This window comes from Puma concolor, chromosome C2, assembly GCF_028749965.1.
Source record: "Puma concolor isolate L17-30 chromosome C2, mPumCon1.1.hap2, whole genome shotgun sequence".
In the NCBI taxonomy this organism is placed as follows: Eukaryota; Metazoa; Chordata; class Mammalia; order Carnivora; family Felidae; genus Puma; species Puma concolor.
The window spans coordinates 93,974,343-93,995,171 of NC_141675.1; the positions used below are offsets into that span (position 1 = coordinate 93,974,343).

A 20,829-nucleotide genomic window follows, 5' to 3' on the forward strand; every position below is an offset into this window, starting at 1 on the left:
AGTTTCAGTGATAGTATAATTACTTGTTCTGTCCTATACTCTACATACAATATTCTTGTAATAATAATACTGACACTACCATCACCAACTGAAAATAATTTAAGATCTCTTTGCAGTTCTTTTTATTCCCATGGTATATTTCATTAGGTATAAACAGTTAAATTTCTTTTTTAAAGAAACATTGAATAATTCCTCTCTATGTGATTATATCTCACTAAGCTTTATTTCATTTTAGTTTTATTATAGATGGCATTTAAAAAATTTTAAATTAATGTTACTTTAAATTTTATGTCAAAATTGATATAAAATATTTACATAGTTACAAAGTAAAATCTACAAAACAAGATATATATAGTCAAATAAGTTTAGCTTTTATCCCTGTTTCTTCTACCCTGTTCTTTCTTTCCCCCAGAGTTAAATATTTAAAATTTTTATGGTCCTACCATAGGTTAATAAATAAGCAAATGTATATAATTATTTTATTCCCCCACCTCCTTTTTATGTAAATGATTATATAATATGTACATTTTCTTCTGTCATACTTTTTAAATTAAAAATATATTCTGGGTTGGGGCGCCAGGATGGCTTAGTCAGTTAAGTGACTGACTTCGGCTCAGGTCATGATCTCATGGCTTGTGAGTTCGAGCCCCGTGTTGGGCTCTGTGCTGACAGCTCAGAGCCTGGAGTCTGCTTCAGATTCTGTGTCTGCCCCTCCCATGCTCATGCTCTGTCTCTCTCTGTTTCTCGATAATAAATAAACATTAATATATATATACACACACGTATATATATATAGAGAGAGAGAGAGATTCTGGAAATCGCTCTGTATTAATATGGGTATTTCACCTTCCTTTTTTATAGCTGCACATTAGTGTATTATATGGCTATGTTCTGATTTATTAAGCTGGTAACCTACTAGTGATGTATTGTTTTCAGTTGTTTGTTTTTGTTTTTGCTATTAAGAAATAATGTAGTGAAGAGCCTTGTGCTTTCTATGTTTTTGACAGCATGTATTTGGATGAGGTCTCTGGCATTCTATATTTTAAAAAAGAAAATAATATTATTATGCATATTGAAGTTGGCAAACAAAGAAAGATATAACATTCCCCCTTACCCCTTGTTGAAAAAAGGATGGTTCTTTTATAAACCACGGACCTTCCAGAGTCTGATTTATTGGCCCTGGACATTGTTCTTTGAGGACACAAATCTATTCTTACATTTCAGAGTCTAAAAAAGATAAAAACGTCTTCTGAAATTGATAATTTGATCTCCTTCACTTATTCCTTCTACCTAGTTTTATAAAAAACTATTTCCGTGAAAAATATTGGATTGGAAGATGGAAGTAAAAGTGATAAACACCTATAACTCTTGTCTTCATAGACCTCACCATCTAATAAGGGGTTGTTTAGCATATATGTCACCAAAATGGCAACTACAGTCCTTTGTAATTTTATGACTTCCACTTTTTTCACTTTTTCTGGGGAAGTTGAGTATATTATATTGTATTATTACGTCAGTCCTTTCTTCAGTCTTATACTACGGGTTGCTTTGTAGTTGACAGTGGTTAATATACAAGTTAAGAACTTTTTGAGTACCTTTCCTTTCTGATGAGCATCATTTATAACTAAGTCGGTTTTAAAATCCAAGTCTGAAACAGATGCTGGGAAAATCATCATTGTGAACTTGAATTTTTTTTTTAATGGGAAAGACATGTTTAAGGATATGGTGTGAGTACACAAGAAAGCTGAGGGCATTTTTGTGAATTATAAAATTGTTATTCTATTATTTGTTTTAAACAGGTTTAATAACACAGAGGAAAGAACATTGGACTGGAGTTAGATTTGATAACATTGTAACTGTTCAAACTGTTCATTGGGCTTCAGTTACCACTTCTGTAAAAATGAGGATAAATGAGCATCTCACAGAGTGATTGCAAGAATTAAATAAACAAAAGGGTGAAACCTCTTGGTTTGACAGTACCTATTAAATAAATCTTGAATTTAAAAATGTGTTGAATACCTCCTGAGTTTCTAAGTTTGTCATTCTAGTTTTTACTTAGTGATCAAGCTATTTAATGGTTACATTTTCCACTTTTATTTAATAGAATAAAAATATAACAAAATATGGAAATCATTATTAAAGAAGTGTACTTAGCCCAAGCCAGTATAGAATATTTAGTAATTGATTTGGATTAATTGCTTAACCTCTGTGCCTCAGTTATTTTAGATGTAAAATACAAATAGCAGTACCTATTTAGATAAAGGTTAAATGAAAACACAGGCAAAGCATTTAGAATAGTGCCTGGCACATGATAAGTTATTTTTCTTGTTATTGCTGTCTTAATAGGCGTCTAGATTTTCTTTTTTTTTAATAAATCTAGAGAAGGCCTCTCCATTTTTTTTATAAATAAACTTTTACAGAGTCAAAAAAACAAAAGATATGAAATTGCATATTTCATTCTTTATCTTTTCAAAAGATAAAGTGAGGAGAATGAATATAATGAGTAGATCTTTCAGATCAATGAATATAGTAAAAAGACCCCTCAACCTCATTTAAGCTCTAAGCATTTTTGACAAGAAAACCTTTTTTCCCACTGATTATTGCTGACCTAGACATTAGTGCCCTGACACAGAGTTTGTAAGTTCTCTCCTTTAGTAAATGAATGCCTATGAACTCAGTTTCTTCTTGGAGCTCATTTTCTTAATGGTAGTAAATAAACTTTTAGGGGTGCCTGGGTGGCTCAGTTGGTTTAGTGTCCGACTTTGGCTCAGGTCATGATCTGCCAGTTCATGGGTTTGGGCCCCACATCGGGCTCTGTGCTGACAGCTCAGAGCCTGGAGCCTGCTTCAGATTCTGTTTCTCCTTTTCTCTGCCCCTCCCTTGCTTGCATTCATATTCTCTCCCTCCCTCTTCCCTCCCTCCCTCTCTCCCTCTCTCCCTCTCTCTCTCTTTCTCTCTCTCTCTGTCAAAAAATAAATATATAAACATTAAAATTTTTTTTTTTTAAATAAACCTTTAGAATCCTGAGAGCTTTAGGACTTGAAGATGGATTCTGTGAACAATAATACTGTGGTAGAATTAGGAAGCTTTTAAAGAGTTATATGGATACCTGAGTTCCTTAATTCTAACTTTGGGGACAAAATGCAGACCTTACCTATACATTTTGCAGCATGCTTCATTAAAAAAAAATTTTAATTTTTATTTATTTTTGAAAGAGAATATGTATGAGTGGGAAAGGGGCAGAGAGGGAGGCACAGAATCTAAAAAGTAGGCTCCAGGCTCTGAGCTGTCAGCCCAGAGCTTGATGTGAGGCTCAAACTCATGAACCACAAGATCATGACCTGAGCTGAAGTTGGACCCTAGACCGACTGACCCCCTAGGCGCCCCAACAACATGCTTCATTTTAAAGATGGCTTAAACTTTTCCAGCTTTAGTTCAGTATTAACATTAATGATGTACTGAAAGTCAGTTGTAGTTTTCATCAATGCCTTTGAAGGAAAGTAGGTCTCATGTTAACTTCAAGAAACTGAGTCATACCAGTAGCCTCCTTAGGTGATGCCTTATATCAGTGCTTTATCTGACCTTTGACTGTCTTTGTTGATGTTGTTGTTTTAACCAAGATACTGGTGTCCTTGATTTGAATCATTTCAAAAATTCTTTCCATGATGTAGAGGTAACTTTGAGGTAGAGGTCAGAAGGTAAGTAGTCAGAAAAATTTAAACACCAGCCTTGGGATAAACAGAAGTTTAAGAACTCATTTTCTTCATAAGGTACCTCTTTTCCCCAGCCAAGAGTCTGAGTCTTTTCGTCCATGCAGACTCAGTTCCTCAGTGTATTTTTTTGTAATAGAATTGAAATAAATATTCTTTAATTTGATGTCATTAGTCAGCTAGGATCTGTTCTAAATGGTATTTTTTTTTTCTAATTTTATTTTTGAGAGAGGGAGAGAGTGTGAGTGGGGGAGGGGCAGAGAGAGAGGGAAACACCAAATCCAAAGATGCTCGAGGCTTTGAGCTGTCAGCACAGAGCCCAACGAGGGACTTGAACCTACAAACCATGAGATCATGACCTGAGCCAAAGTCAGACACTTAACTAACTGAGCCACCCAGGCATCCCATTAAATGGCATTTTAAAGTCTACTTATTTCTGAAGGATATTACAGGAAGAGTGCTATGCTGTTATAACGGAGTTACTGATGTCTTGATAGGACATCAACTATAAAGTTTCTCAGTTGACATGTGAGTTTTCTCAGGCCCCTGTATCAATAACCTGTATGGCTGACGTCTCAGAAAAATGTTATTCTGAAGATGAAATTGTACATACTTGTAAAGAATGATGGACTTAAAAAAAACAGAAGACTTGGCTTCTGGTCTAATCATTGTTGTCATCATTGATTTGGAATACCTCTCTGGCTTTTCTGTTTTGTTTTTTGTTTTTTTTAAAGAAGCCCATCTTAGCGGGCTTAAGGCAAGATGTCAATAAAATAAAAAATTATAAAGCACATTGTAGCATTTCCTTTTTTAAATTATTAAAGGATAGTGCAAATATGGCATGGTTAATGCAACTGCAGTTAGCTAATATAGAAATGACATGAAACTCTTAAAAGATTGAATGCTGTTCTCTTTTGAAAATCTGTTGCTTTATTTATTTACTGCTTAAGGATTCTGATTTGTTTGGGGCAGAAAGTCTTCAATTAATTTTTACTGTTTATTCCAGTTGTATATGTATCAGCTGTTCCGAAGTTTAGCCTATATCCATTCCTTTGGAATATGCCATCGGGATATTAAACCACAGAACCTCTTGTTGGATCCTGATACAGCTGTCTTAAAACTCTGTGACTTTGGAAGGTAAGCTAGCTCTCATTTCTTCTTTCTTTCACTCCTCCCCTACCTCACCCTTCCGCCCTATATGCTCTTTTAAAAATATATGCCTTTTACAGTGTCAGTCTAAAAATACCATAGTCCTTATTCAGGGAGTATAAACTAGTACAGGTTCTTGTGAGAATAGCTTTGGTAAATTCTGTTATAGTTATAAATGTGTATAGTCTTTCATCCAGCCATTTAATTCCTAGGAATTATTCCCTTAGAAATACTTTAAAATAGTGTATATACAGGGATTTTTATTATAGCATTGTTTATAAATGTCAGTAGGAAAATGACCAGATAAATTCAAGTATATACACATAAAATGTAATACATACAACTGTAAAAGATAATGAGGTAGCTGTCTGAATTTAAAAGGAATGATGTCTAAGAAATATTAAATTGAAAAGGCAAGGTCAAGACTATATACAGTATGTTCCTTTTTGTGTTTTAATTTTTTTTTTTTCAACGTTTATTTATTTTTGGGACAGAGAGAGACAGAGCATGAACGGGGAGGGGCAGAGAGAGAGGGAGACACAGAATCGGAAACAGGCTCCAGGCTCTGAGCCATCAGCCCAGAGCCTGACGCGGGGCTCGAACTCACGGACCGCGAGATCCTTTTTGTGTTTTAAAAACACACATAGTATAGCCACGTGTATACAGATACATGATTATTTCTGGAATGATACATAATAAAACCACAACATTGGTTGCCCCTCAAGAAGGGAAACTGGGAGTATAGTATAGTTGCTTTTTCATTGATGGTACTTCTGTATTGTTTGAATTTTTTATTGTGTTTATATTCCTTTCTCAATAATAATAAATTTTTTTAAATATTATCATTCATTACTGCATTTTTTTCCACTTCAGTGTTAACCTTAGTAGCAGCGGTTTCTTCCTTTTCCTCTTTAAATGAGTCTCTTATTCTCCTTTTCTGCAAATTCTAGTGCACTTTGTTTTCTTAAACTAATCCCTTGGTAATAATATATTATGTAATAAAACTTCATCCTTTTTATTTTCATAGTGTTCCACATCTTGTACCTCTTTGATCTACCTCTCAACATGAAACCAAGCTTACATATTCATATAACTTAGTTAACCTTCTTCCCCCTCGATTAGTTTCTCTCCTCTCAGTCCCTAAGACATTGCAACATAACTTGAATTCTCTCCAATTTTTTTCATCCTGACAAATTCTTACTTTTCAGCTTTTCATAGATAGTGACCTACACCTCCTAATATCTCTGTTCCCACCTCTTTGTAACAGTTTTGTATTAACTTACAGTTTAAGTTTTAGGTTTAATAGAAGATATATTTTCCACAGTCTGTCTCTTAAGAGTGTCTTTAAAAAACAAGCACATCTGCTCTGTCAGGAATTCATTCTTAGTCTCACAAGGGTGTGCTCCTTCATACCATCCCCCTTTTACAGTTCACTGATTTCAGACACCTATTGTGGGATTCAGCTCATTTTGCAGGCTAGAATTCTTCCCTAAACTATCAGAAAGGCTGAAGGATATTAAATCAAAACTGTTATCTGATGATGGAAACAAAGCACTACTGCTTAATATCTATCTGTAGGACAAACTGGAGATCAGTTGAGTATTACTGTCACAGGGTGTCTTCTGCACTGACAGTGACTGATTAGTATGAACTGTGAAGAGACTGTGAGACATCAAGCTCAGTGAAGTTTCTGTTCTCGCTATAGTGTCAGAACACTGTTGCTATGGACCTTTTTATTGGGATATAGAAGTTGTTTTGTTCTAATCTATTTGGAATAGGGATTTCACTTGTATGTAATAGGTCATTTTTAATAGCTCTGATAAGTAACGAAACTGCCTGTTTTGTTTTTATTAGTTGGTTTGGGCAACTAGAGTTTTCCATACACTTTAGATTCTTAGTGCCAGGTTGATGGTGACTTGAACAAAGCAGTATTACTCTCTTTCAGTAATTCCTTACTGGATGAAATAAGGCCTTGGAAATAAGTTGAAGAGTTGGACTTTCTCAAAACTATTTGTAGTCACTGCATTGGATCCTCTTATCCTTCAAAGGGCAGGAAGTAACAAACAGCCTCACCTGAAGGAGAGAGGTAGCTTCATCAAGTATTGAGGAAACCTACAGGGTTTCCGATATTACCTTCTTATAGTGAATTTTCTGACTGTATAATAGGTATCTATCTTGTTAATAAAAAGAATCCTTTTTTTTTTTTTTAATTTAGAAAAGTTTTATCAGTTGAGCTGAAAAGGTGTCTTAATTTTCACGCAGCCTAAAAACAAGGATTGATACTATTAATTTATGAAATTGTTGCTCTGTGTCAGTACTGGGGGAGAATATTAAAAAATATACTGCCTCCCACCTTCAAAAGTTGTAATGAAGAAAGAACAGGTTAAGGTAAGAGTTACCATTGACCAGAAATAAATGGAAGAAAAGAAAAATCCAAACTTTGAAACCTTTATGACTATTTTCATTTGTCTCTTCTCTGTTTTCCTACACCATTACCTCAAAGTTTTCCCTTTCTTTGTTACTTACATTCTTAGTATTTTGATTTTGTTGTGTTTGTATTTATTGCCTCTATCTTTGCTGTCATCATATGCCAAAGTAGTCAGCTTCTACAGGTGTTTATTTCAGTGTATCTTCAAATGATCTTGAGAGACATCTCAAAAGAAACTAATTTTAATTTACTTTAATATTTAAAATACATGCCACAAAGTATTTTGGGAGGAAGGTTGGAGTAGAGAACATGTAACTAAACTTCAGACAGCAGAGTTAGAATTCAGAGACCGTGAATCATCTGTGTCCAAAAGTGGAGGGCCTATATTCTTTATTGGGTAATGTATGTTTAGACAATTAATAAAGGGACCTACATAGTGGAAAAAGAAAGTAGATTGGGGTCTGTAAGCCTTGGGATAGTCACTCCGAGGCAGAAGCCAAAGTAAAAGAGAGTGATCAATTTCTGTTAAAGATATATTAGAGAAGTATTCATTCTTATAATCCATTATTATGCTTTTAGTGGGTGGAGGTACTTCTTTTTCTGCCCTTCCTTTGTATTTTAGAGGTAGTATTCAAGGAAAAGAGGATCACAAGAAATTCAGCATTTATCCTTTTATGACTTTGTCTCTTTTTCCTTAGGTAACAGTTGACAAATGCATTCTTTAAAAGCTACTGTTACTTTTCTTTTTTAAATACTGTTATGTTAAAACTTTGTTTCTTTTGTCAGATAGTTACGTTTTATATTTTCCTTTTTGTATGTTGTGTGAATGGATTGTGTGAATCTTAGATAAATGGTCAGTGTTGTGAATGATAGCATTTAGCTTCTCTTAAGGTTTAGACTTAGTTTAAAGAATTTCTGCTTTTTATTTTTTTTTCATTAGTGCAAAGCAGCTGGTCCGAGGAGAACCCAATGTTTCGTATATCTGTTCTCGGTACTATAGGGCACCAGAGTTGATCTTTGGAGCCACTGATTATACCTCTAGTATAGGTAAGTACTGACTATGAATATAATGGCTTGTAATTGTTACTTGTATCTTGTTTTTAGTAATTTAGTATTACTAATCTATACTTTAACTTAAATATAAAAATAAGAATGACCTAAAGTCTGTTTCTTCTTAAAGACAGATGTACAAAAATGTGTAAAATATTTTAAATTTCAACTTTTAGAATTTAAGATACCTTTACTATTTTATTTTACAGTTTCTATGATTTTTAGAAAAATAAAGCTATTCTTTATGAGTGTGTGGTTCCATTATGATTACATTTGTTTTTAACCTAAAATTTCAAATCATTCCTAAGTATATCTTTTCTTTTTAAAAATTGCAATTCCCCTGAAATACTAACTTCTGAGCTTGATCACTGGTGGAGAATTTACATCCATTATGTTTATGGTGAAAATGATAGGATGGCCATATTGTTGACATTCCTACTAGGCTGTCCCAGTGGGTTATTTAATTTTAAGTCAGGTCACAAAAAATAATTTTGACTTTTTCATTAGTTTGGCTAATGATTCTGATTCTGATTCTGTAGAAGTCTTCACAAAATATCTTTAGTGATAGCACGAATTGAATAGGGACAGTTTGCTTCAGTCTTCAGTGACCTCTTCTACCCCATTTTAGCCCACTAATAGAGAACATAGAGTACCATCAGCTGGACATGAATAGTGAAGCTAAGAAAGGAGAGCAACTTTAGGCTAGGTGTGTAGGTAGAGGTCAAAATTATTTTATTGTTGTATACTATTTCTGAAGAGAATTCCTTAGTCCAAAAACAGAAACAAGAGCATGCAGATTCCAAACAAACCAACCAAAAAAACCAACCATGGTTACAGAAAACTAAGAAAAACCACAATGTGAACAGTTTTTGTCTTTTAATTCAAGTGGAGGGGCGCCCGAGTGGCTCATTTGGTTGAGCATCAAACTCTTGATTTCAGCTCAGGTCATGATCCCAGGGTCATTGGATAGAGCCCTGCTTCAGGCTCCAGGTTGAGCATGGAGCCTGCTTTAGATCCCCCCCCCCTCCCTTCCCCTCCCTCTCTCCTTTGCCCCCCTTCCCCCTTCCTCTCCCTCTGTACCTCTCCCCTGCTTACATGTACACTCTCTCTAAAATTAAAAAAAAAAAAAAGTTTTTTAAGTAGTAATAATAAAAAAATAATACAAGTGGAAATTCTCTGTTGAGCACAGACCTCTGGACAGAAACACATTACCATTTAAAAAAAATGTTTTTTGATGTTTATTTATTTTTGACAGAGAGAGAGAGAGAGAGAGAGAGAGACAGAGCATGAGCGGGGGAGGGGCAGAGAGAGAGGGAGACCCAAAATCTGAAGCAAGCTCCAGGCTCTGTGTTGTCAGCACAGAGCCCGACACGGGGCTCGAACTCACAGACCACGAGATCATGACCTGAGCCAAAGTCGGATGCTCAACCAACTGAGCCACCCAGGCACCCCCACATTACCATTTTTATTTTGCCAAAGGACAAAATGCCAAAGAGCAATTTGATTTGTGCCAAGGGGCCCACTGGTTTTACCCACCAATTCTTATGGAAAATAGCTTTGCCCTTTAGGAGCTCTGAAAAGGTCTAGGAAGCCCAGGACCCTTCAGACCATACTTTAAGACTTGTTGCACTGGAGGATAGAGAATACACTGGGTGTGTGTGTGTGTGTGTGTGTGTGTGTGTGTGTGTGTGTGTGTGTGTGTAGTGCTGAAAGTTTCATCATGGCTGTGTATGTTAAGGGACAAATGAGAAATAGCAAAAAGGGTGTTTTGATTGGAGTAGAACTAGATTTGAGTTCCAGGTTTGTTATGACTTAGTTAAGCTATGAAGTGGAGATTGCTAACAGTTCTGCCTACCTTTCCGAGTGGCTGTGGTGATTAAATACAATGTTAGTGAAAGTACTGTAGAAATGTAAGATGGTATTCACTTGTGGTATTTGTTAACTAGATTCTCCTTGAGAGCAAATTTAAGTCTAAGCCCTTTATCTTTGGAAATATCATTGAATTTTCCAGCTGCTTTATATTTTATTCAAATATATGATACTGATCATCTGCATACCAGATATTGGGATGAGTTGTGCCAGGGTCACTGAAAGTAAACGTAGTTTGCTTCTTTTTAGAAAGTCATGACCGTATCATCTGACTCAATAAGGCATGTTTATTATGAACTTGTGACCTGCTTAAGAGTGCCTAGCACTCTTCTATAAAGGTCCATGTGCCTATTCTTTGAAATTGTCTCACAAAAGAGGAGCCTTTTAGTCCATTTTCTCTCTTAGGAACCACTTCTCTGGATATTATGATTACCTGCTTTTCAGTAACCTCCTTTGTGTGGCTAAAGCCAGAATCTGACTTTCTAGGCTTAGGACTCACCTCAGCTGAGGTCTTTTGAACCATAATAAACCTAGATTTGACCCCCTCCCCTTTTTTTAAGTTTATTTATTCTGTGTGAGAGAGAGAGAGCATGAGCTGGGGAGGGGCAGAGAGAGAGGATCCCACACAGGCTCCGCTGACACAGGGCTTGAACTCATGAACCGTAAGATCATGACTTGAGCCAAAATCAAGAAACAGATACTTAACTGACTGAGCCAGCCAGGAGCCCTGACCTCCCTTTTTAGACTTGGATATTTCCTCTCATGACTCTGGGAGATTTGTAGACAGACAAAAACAAAAATACTTAATAGTGTACTAATGCAGGTACATTTTAGGAATATTTTTAACAGTGTTATTTGAAATGAAAGAGTAGCTGTTTCTAGTTAGAGTATTGTCATATTTAGATATAACCAGAACTAAGGCTGATGGCTCTGATTATATTGTCTTGCTGAGAAATGGCAGAGAACAAATGGCTTCTTTAGGACCAGGAATTGAATTTACAGGCCCTTGAAGAGACAAGTAGCTATTCTTCGATAGTGAGGCAGTTATTCAAGACAGTAATGTCTAGGGGCGCCTGGGTGGCTCAGTCTGTTAAGCACCTGACTTCGACTCAGGTCATGATCCTGCGGTTCCATGACTTTGAACCCCACATTGGTCTCTCTGCTGTCAATGTGGAGCCCTCTTTGGATTCTCTGTCTCCCTCTCTCTGTCCCTCCTCCACCCTCGCATGCATGCATGCTCTCTCTTTCAAAAATAAATAAACATTAAAAAAAAAAAAAAGACAGTACCTTGATTGGGAATTGAAATTGGATTCCAGGCCTACCTCTGCTACTCAGTAACTTTACCTTGGACAAGTCACTGAACTTTATTGTGCCTTAATTTCCTTTTCTGTGGATTAAATATGTTAAACTAGGTAGTCTTGAACACTTTAACCAGGAATTAGAGTTAAGTATGAAGAGGAATGCTATTTTGGCTGAAACGCCAAATAACCAGATAAATCAGTGGGCCAAAACACTTACTTTTCGTGCCTTCTGTTAATTCTGTTTTATTCTGTTTGGAGAATATTATTCATTTGTCCCACGAACTATGAACAGAATAGATTTTGGTATCTCTCAGAAAGTGAATGATAGACCACTGGTGTAGTTGCTACCTAAATCTGTGGCAACCACTAAGCAATAGTATCCCTTAATGGTTTACTCCTTGTCTCCCATATTTGTACCTAAGTCCTGCCTAAGAAAGCATTTCCCATGGTTTTTAGTGAACATTTAATTATTCTTCTGCAATTTTTCCAGCCTTGTCTTCTGAGATGAATTATTCTCTATAGAGGAAAGAAATGAGTGCATATTACCTTCCAACTAGTTACCTAGGTAAAGGTATATTTTTAAACCTAGATCCAGATAAAGCATTTATGTTCATGAAGATATACATCTTTTCCACTTCATTTTAAGAGTTAGTATTACTTGACTTTGAGTGAAGTAAAGTTTTGTTAGCAGGTTTTGATATTTTCTTCATTTAGCAACTATCTAATATATCAAGGAGGGCTCTTTCAGTGTTTGCAAAATAGGTGTCTTGGTTATCATTGCTTAGAACTGGACAAAATCAACTTGAATTTCTTAAAATTGTTGAATCCTTATTTTCCTAGGTCAGTAAAAAGTTAGTCACTGGAGCAGGGATTTCTAATCCCTTTTGATAGTGCATCTAACCACATCAGACCTTTTGAATTATTCGTTGTTCCAATGTCATTGACCATTTTTCTCTCCTGCTAGTAGATGAGAAAGCCCAGCAATGATTTATGTTCATCTCCTAAAGCATTTGATTGTTGGTTCAGACAAAACCCAGGAATCTCAGTATTCCAGAAACTGAAAATTAGCTTTTTCTTGAAGGAAGTCTTAATGGTAGGCATAAATAGAGTAACCATGTAATTTCTTATTTGGTAATACTTTTAAGATAGAAAGGGAATGCTATTAGTAATTATCCCAGGACAGTAAATCTAAACCAGGACTATCTTGGGTAAGCCAGTATTGTGTACTTTAAATTATTTTTTGTTAATTAAATTTAGTTATAAATTATTAAAACTTATTTTAAAAGTTTGCTCTCAGGATTGAGGTAAAAGTGAATTATTTTGTCTTGGTTTTTTTTTTTTTCTTAAAGTATTTTAATTTTACAACAAAATAACTAGCTGGCAGGCTCAGATCTCACATTCCCATCCAAATTTGGACTCTTCCCTCCTTCATTTCTTTTCTCTCCTCAATTGTAGTTTACATATTTCATTTTCTCTTGGTACTCATTCTGCTTGGTTTCTGACTCTGCTTGCTTTCATATACCTTGATATTCATTCTCACATCTCTTATTTTCCTTTGTGCTTGTCCTTTGCTATTATGAAGCTCTTCTTTACCCTAACGTCCTTTCACCTGGTACTTTTTTCTTTTTTTTAACATGAAAAATTCATATATTGAAAAACTAAGTACAGAAAACTTTTAGTTGGCTAAAATAAGCAATGCACAGTTAAATAAACCATCCTCATACCAGATAGTATATATAGTCCGCTTCTTACCCAAGTTACCACCTGGATATACCATAATAATAACAAAACTTACATATTGAAAATTAATGATTATATCTCTAATCTTAACCTTGACCTCTTCAAGGATTTCCCTTTTTTTTTTGTCCTTTTTTAAAGCTTTTACTTAAATTCCAGTTAACATACAGTGTAATATTAGTTTCAGGTGTACAGTATAATGATTCAACACTTCTATACAACATCCAGTGCTCATCACAGCAAGTGCATTCCTTAATCCCCATCATCTACTTAACCCATCCCCCTACCGACTTCCCCTCTGATAACCATCACTTTCTTCTCTATAGTTAAGATTCTGCTTCTTGGCTTGCCTCTGTCTATATTTTTTTTCTCTTTGCTCATTTGTTTCTTAAATTACACATATGAAATCATATGGTATTTCTCATTCGTCAGACTTCGCTTAGCATAACACTCTAGTTCCATCCATGTTGTTGCAGATGGCAAGATTTTGCTCTTTTTTATGGCTAATATTCCATCACATATATACCGTATCTTCTTTATCCATTCATTAGTCGATGGTCACTTGGGCTGTTTCCATAATTTAGCTATTGTAGATAATACTGCTGTAAACATTAGGGTGTGTGTATCCCTTTGAATTAGGATTTTTGTATTCTTTAGGTAAGTACCTAGTACTGCAATTGCTGGGTTGTAGGGTAGCTCTATTTTTTTTTTAAAGAACCTCCATACTGTTTTCCAGAATGGCTGTACCAGTTTGCATTCCTACCAATAGTGCAATAGGGTTCCCCTCTCTCCACATCCTTGCCAACACCTTGTGTTGTTGATTTTAGCCATTCTGACAGATGTGAGGTGAGATATCTCGTAGATTTGATTTTTATTTCCCTGATGATGGAGTGATGTTGAGCATCTTTTCATATTGCTTTCAGCCATCGGTTTGTCTTTGGAAAAATGTCTGTTCATGTCTTCTGCCCATTTTTGGTGTGTTGAGTTTGACAAGTTCTTTATAGATCTTGGATACTAACTTTTTATCAGATATGCCATTTGCAGATACCTTCTATTCTGTAGGCTGACGTTTAGTTTTGTTGATTGTTTCCTTCGCTGTGCAGAAGCTTTTTATTTTCATGAATTCCCAATAGTTGATTTTTGCTTTTGTTTCCCTTGCCTCAGGAGACATATCTAGAAAGAAGTTTCTGTAGCCAGTGTCAGAGAGGTTATTGTCTATATTCTTTTCTAGGATTTTTATGGTTTCAAGTCTTATTTTTATTAAAAAAAATTTTTTTTAATGTTTATCTTTGAGAGATAGAGAGAGACAGAGTACAAGTGGGGAAGAGGTAGAGAGAGGGACACAGAATCCAAAGCAGGCTCCAGGCTCTGAGCTGTCAACACAGAGCACGATGCAGGGCTCGAACTCACAAACCGTGAGCTCATGACCTGAACTGAATTCAGACGTTTAACCGACTGAACTACCCAGGCGCCCCGTCAGGTCTTATTTTTAAATCTTTAATCCATTTTGAATTTATTTTTGTGTTTGGTGTAAGAAAGTCCAGTTTCATTATTTTGCGTGTTGCTGTCCAGTTTTCCCAGCACCATTTGTTGAAGAGACAATCTTTTTCCCATTGCATATTCTTCCCTGCTTTATTGAGGATTGACCATATAGTTGTAGATTCTTTTCTGGGTTTTCTGGTCTGTTCTGTTGATCTATGTGTCTGTTTTTGTGCCAGTACCATACTGTTTTGAACACTACAGCTTTGTAATACAACTTTAAGTCAAGAATTGTGATGCTCCCAACATTGCTTTTCATTTTCAAGGTTGCTTTGGCTATTTGAGCTCTTCTGTGGTTCTGTACAAATTTTAGGATTGTTCTAGCTCTGCAAAAATTGCTTGGTGGTATTTTGATAGGGATTGCATTAAATGTATAGATTGCTTTGGGTAGTATAGACAGTTCAATGGTATTTGTTCTTCTGATCCATGAGCATGAAATGTCTTTCCATTTCTGCTTCTCCCCCTCCCCCCCCCCCCCCCCCCAGCCCCTCAGTGTTTTATAGTTTTCAGAGTACAGGTCTTTCACCTCTTTGGTTAGGTTTATTCCTAGGTATCTTATGGTTTCTGCAGCAATTTTGAATGGAATTGTTTCCTTAATTTCTTTTTCTGCTGTTTCATTACTGATGTATAGAAGTGCAACAGATTTCTGGACATTTATTTTGTATCCTGTGAGTTTACTGAATTCGTATATCAGTTCTAGCAGTTTTTTTAGTTTTGGGTTTTCTATAAGGTATCATGTATTCTGCAAATACTGAAAGTTTTACTTCTTCCTTGCTGATTTAGGTGCCTTTCATTTCTTTTTTTGTCTGATAGCTGAGGCTAGAACTTCCAGTATTGTGTTAAATAACAGTGGTGAGAGTGGTCATCCTGTCTTATTCCTAACCAGAGAGGAAAAGCTCTGTTTTCCCATATTTAGGATGATATTAGCTATGGGTTTTTCATATATGGCCTTTATGATGTTGAGGTATGTTTCTCTAAACCTACTTTGTTGAGGGTTTTTATCATGAATGGATGTTGTACTTTGTCAAATGCTTTTTCTGCATCTATTGAAATAACTATATGGTTCTTATCCTTTCTTTTATTAATGTGGTGTATCACATTGATTGATTTGTGAATATTGAACCACGCTTGCAACCCAGAAATAAATCCCACTTGATTGTGTTGAATTTTTTTTTTTTAATGTATTGTTGGGTTCTGTTTGCATCCACGTTCATCAGGGATATTGGCCTGTAGGTCTCTTTTTAATTGGATTCTTTATCTTGTTTTGGTATCAGGGTAATGCTGGTCTCATAGAGTAAATTTGGAAGTTTTCCTTCCTTTTCTGTTTTTTGGATTTATGAAATACAATTCATTCCTCTATATATTTGTATTTAAAAATGATAATACATTTAAGCACATTTTCCTGTCAATTGTATTACAACACAGAAGCCAACCATTTAAGATTTAAAATTTTTTATCCTAATTTACATTGGCCTAAAATCCTGTGGACAAGAGATTGAACCCTTGTTTGTGGCTGTTCTGTAAGCACTGCTAATGTACAGAGGTTGTGTCACTTTGACTTATTTTAAAGTATGATAAGTAGATAAGCATGCCCTATGTTTGGGTGCTGTAATCCCCTGCCTTGGTTGTTGAAGATTTGAACATCTGATATTTGATAATTAAATAGACTTTACCCCTTTGTTGGAATTTTCTTATCAGCTTTGTTTCCTCTTTGGTAAATTTAACACTTTAGGGATGGTTTGAGGGCTTTCTTCCCTCGGTTTTGGATTCTACACTTTTTTGCTTGTGATATTTATTCTGGGATCAATGTGAAATTAGAACATGTATACAAATAGCTTCCAGTGCATCTTAAGCTACACGCATTACTAACTCTTGTTTTCTCTTTTCTACAGACGTATGGTCTGCAGGTTGTGTGTTGGCTGAGCTGTTGCTAGGACAACCAATATTTCCAGGGGACAGTGGTGTGGATCAATTGGTGGAAATAATCAAGGTGAGAGTTTGAATCAGAGTTTTTGAATGCAGTGAATTTTTTTGTTATTCTAAGACTCCATATCACATACACCCAGGGAAAACTTCAAAAATGGAAAAGATCACATAACAGGGTCAGGTATAGAGGAAGTATAAGAACACAGCCTTTTGGTTTCTAATTGAGTTATTTTTTTGTTATATGATCCTATAAAAGGTATTTTAGATATATCGTATGCATAAAACAAGGATATATCTGTTATTTAAAGTACTCAAAAGCCTTAAGATCACTAAAATGTATATACACCAAATAAAAGCATAAGTTATGTGTATTTTTGCTCGCCATGTCCTGTCTGCTGAGCACATGATGCTTGTATTTTTTTCAATATATGTAAATATCAACATGTACAAACAGAGCATTGATAGAAGTAGAATTTTGACTTATGGGTTTAATATAATTTTAATTATTTGATCTTATCAGCACTTTTATTAACAACACTAGATTTAAAATATTACTATCTTGGAATTAATATTGTGTCTTAAGAACAGTAGGGGTGAGATTTTAATTGAGTTTTTAAATGTAATTTTTAAGAGTTTTTAATATTTGAGACCTTAAATTTCCCACCCCCTTTAAAAAAAATCTAGTGTCTATATATTTACACCACTAGATAGCTTCATTCTAAGGTTACAGTTTGTTCAAAGCAGCAGTACCTGCTGTCTTTTGGGTTTTAGTCTTGATTTTCTAAATATTTCTTAAAAATGTAAAATTGAAAATCTCCCCAGGGGTCTTGTAGTTCAACTCTCCAATCAGTGAAAGAACCATCTTACTTACATTCCTAACAGGATGGATTTGCAGTGTTTCCTTAAAGACTTCCAATATCAAATCACTACTTTGGAATCCAATCTGCTTTGTATCTAGATAGCTTGAATTTAGTTTTTATTTGCTGAGCCATAACTCCTCAGTAGCTTTTACCAGTTGTTCACAGAACTATGATTGTTACTTAAAAATCCTTGCGTTTCATTCTATAAAAATATGTTACTTTTGATAAGGTGATTTTGTGAGTATGGTTGAAGAGACTACTGTGTGATCAAGAATCTTCTTAACTATCCATATTTTTTATGATTTACACCTGAAACCTCTCTGGTATATGCAGTCTTTTTTGGGTAACCATCTTTCAGTTCCACATTAAATTTTAACCTTTGTTCAGCAGATCTGCTTCCTTTCTGATTCTCACATTACACTCAGATCTGAGTTCAAATAATTTGGTCTTTTTTGTTTCAGAAAAGCCCATTCCCCATTATTCAAATTAATATTCCAATACAGGGTTTGGCAAACTTTTTCTTTGGAGGGCTAGATAAAATATTTTAGGCTTAGTGGGCTAAAACACAAATCAAGGATGTCATAGAGATAGGCAACAAGAGAAAACAAATTTCTTCAAGTTTTTCATCGAGGAACATCAAAATGTATTAATAATTGAATATAGTTTTTTTTTGTAATACAAGGCTACTAATTAGAGGAATGGAGTTCTTTTAGAGGAACGGAGTTCTTTTGAGGGAGGGCTATAACATTTCTCTTCATTGGAGTTAAAAGTTAGTATTCCCTATCATCAAATTGATATCTGTGTCATCAAAATGATTATTTGTAAAATCAGTTCTTAGTTCATAGACCACAAAAACAAGAGTTTGGGCCTTAGTTCGACCATACTATAGTGCAGTCATTCAGCATTTCTTTTATCCCCAGGTTTTCACTTGATGTACTTGAGCTCACCATACTATAATTCTCTGGGCATATTGCTATTCTATTTGTCATTTATGTTTAGCTTATTAGAATTATGTCATTTTCCTATGGATTATAGTTTAGAATCTTGTGATGATTTATTCTGTTTGTCATTAATTTTAGTTCATATACGATACAAATGAAATTAGTCATGAAGCTAAGTGGCCTTCTGTAATAAGTCCCTGTCTCATGCTTGCCATCATATCTTATAAATCTTTGTATCTAGAGCTTTTCTTATCACCACCATTATGGTCCTTTTAATTCATTTTTCACCTAGTATTGGTTTGTGCTTATTTAATAGATTTTAGTAGAAACTGTTACTTTATTGATGATTTAAGACTTTTCATTTTCATATAGGGCTTATTTGTTTAAGTGTTAGTTAATCAATTTGTAGTTGTAGGCCAACTCTGAAATACGTGTTGTCTTGTCATCTTGCATTTATATGTAAGGAACATAGTCATAACCCTACTGTAGTTCCACCATCACTGTCTATAGATGTTTTGAAGGTGATATGAGATAAAAGAATTAGGATCCCGGGGCACTTTGGAATATCCAGCTTCTTGATCCCTTTTACAGTTTTAAGCATAAAGACCCTGTACTAGTTTACTACCCATTTGGTGACCTGAAGTTATATATTACATTGAGATTATTAGACATTGTGTTGTGGTATGTGTGAGTAGTAGGTACTAAATCTTACTGCCTGGAGGTTAATAAGCATTGTATAGGTTTTGTGTATGTGTTTAATATAGCTCTAAAATCTTGTTGATCTTGTATATTTGTTTTCTAAATATTGGATATCTGTGATGTTTCATTGACATAAAAATTCATAACTAATTCTGACGTAACTTCTCTAGTTTTCCTGATCTAAGTTGTAAATCAGAAAACAAGTTGTGTTGGTTAGCCTTTAAGTTAAATGTTATTAAACACATTTTATAGTTTAAACAGATATTGTCAGTATTGCTAATCAGGGCTTCAAGAATAGATTTGAGGGGCGCCTAGGTGGCTCAGTTGGTTGAGTGTCCATCTTCGGCTCAGGTCATGATCTCGTGGTTCATGAGTTCAAGCCCCCATATTGGGCTCTGTGCTGATGCCTCAGAGCCTGGAGCCCGTTTCAGATTCTGTGTCTCCCTCTCTCTCTGCTCCTCCCCTGCTCGTGTTCACATACTCCCTCTCTCTCAAAAATAAATAAAAACATTTTTAAAAAATTGAAAAAGAAGAATAGATTTGAATTTTCTATGAAAGTGATCTTATAGGTGCCCAATTCCTTCCTCAGTTTTTTTGAGATAATATAGTAATGAATCCTTAGGATAATTAGGGAATCTATAAAAATCTGTTCTTTTCTATTTTCTCCCTTTAAAATTTTATGATTGCTTTGAGTATCTGGAGGTAGCTGACTGCCAGTAAAATAAATACTCTTCTCTCAGGATTTGAGTTTATGCAAAAAATGAACAATCATACAGCAAATTTCATATATTTTATATGTGATAGACTTGCCACATTATTTTATAATGAATAGGGACTTTCTTTATCGTTATGTTTTATTAGCCAATGGCATCAAAATAGTTTTCAATAAAGATTTAAGTTGAATTAAGCTGCAAGACCATTGTTCATTCATGAATTTGGAATTATCTAGGAATTAATAAGAAAAGTTGTGATTGTTGTATATGTTGTTTATTAAATTTTGTTGACTCAGATGCTCATGCCAGTAATTTGTAGCATGAGTAACAGAGTTTTATAAACTGAGCTTAACTTCATCTCTCTCTTTTTTTTTAATGTTTATTTTTGAAAGAGAGAGAGTGCATGCATGCAAGCGGTGAAGGGGGCAGAGAGAGAGATCTCCTCTCTCCCTACCTTCTAATAAGAAGACTTTTATAAAATACTTAGAATAAATCCAAGTATGTTATCTTCAAATAAGTTAAAAGTATAAAGGAAAATGGAATTGAAAGTCTTGAAAAATCATTTCTAAGTGTGAAGAACACTTTCTGAGGTTGGTTTCATACATAGGACCATTAGATCAGCAATTCATTATACCAGTTAATCTCTGAATATCAAGAAATGCTTGGATCTTCAAAATATTTATAAAAAGAGAAATTCTGTCAAGGACTTCTCAGTTAAGATTTTTTTTCCCCCGTCAAATTCCTCCTTAACATACTACTTAAGATAAGTTCAAGAAATATCTCCTGTCAGGAGGAGGGGGTGTTCAGCGTCTGACTTCAGCTCAGATCATGATCTCATGGTTCGTGGGTTCAACCCCCACATCAGACTTTGTGCTGACAGCTCAGAGCCTTGTGCCTGCAGATTCTG

The 20,829-nt window shown here is 35.0% G+C and overlaps 1 protein-coding gene across 3 annotated transcripts in view; it reads left to right on the forward strand.

Moving 5' to 3' along the window:
- Nucleotides 1-20,829, forward strand: part of GSK3B (glycogen synthase kinase 3 beta) — a 196,819-nt gene that overhangs the window by 114,076 nt on the left and 61,914 nt on the right. For all 3 annotated transcript variants that reach the window (XM_086675334.1, XM_025914130.2, XM_025914131.2), the window contains exons 5-7: nucleotides 4,717-4,847; nucleotides 8,228-8,334; nucleotides 16,676-16,773. In XM_086675334.1, the coding sequence (XP_086531460.1) occupies nucleotides 4,717-4,847; nucleotides 8,228-8,334; nucleotides 16,676-16,773 (336 nt within the window). The remainder of the gene's footprint in view (nucleotides 1-4,716; nucleotides 4,848-8,227; nucleotides 8,335-16,675; nucleotides 16,774-20,829) is intronic.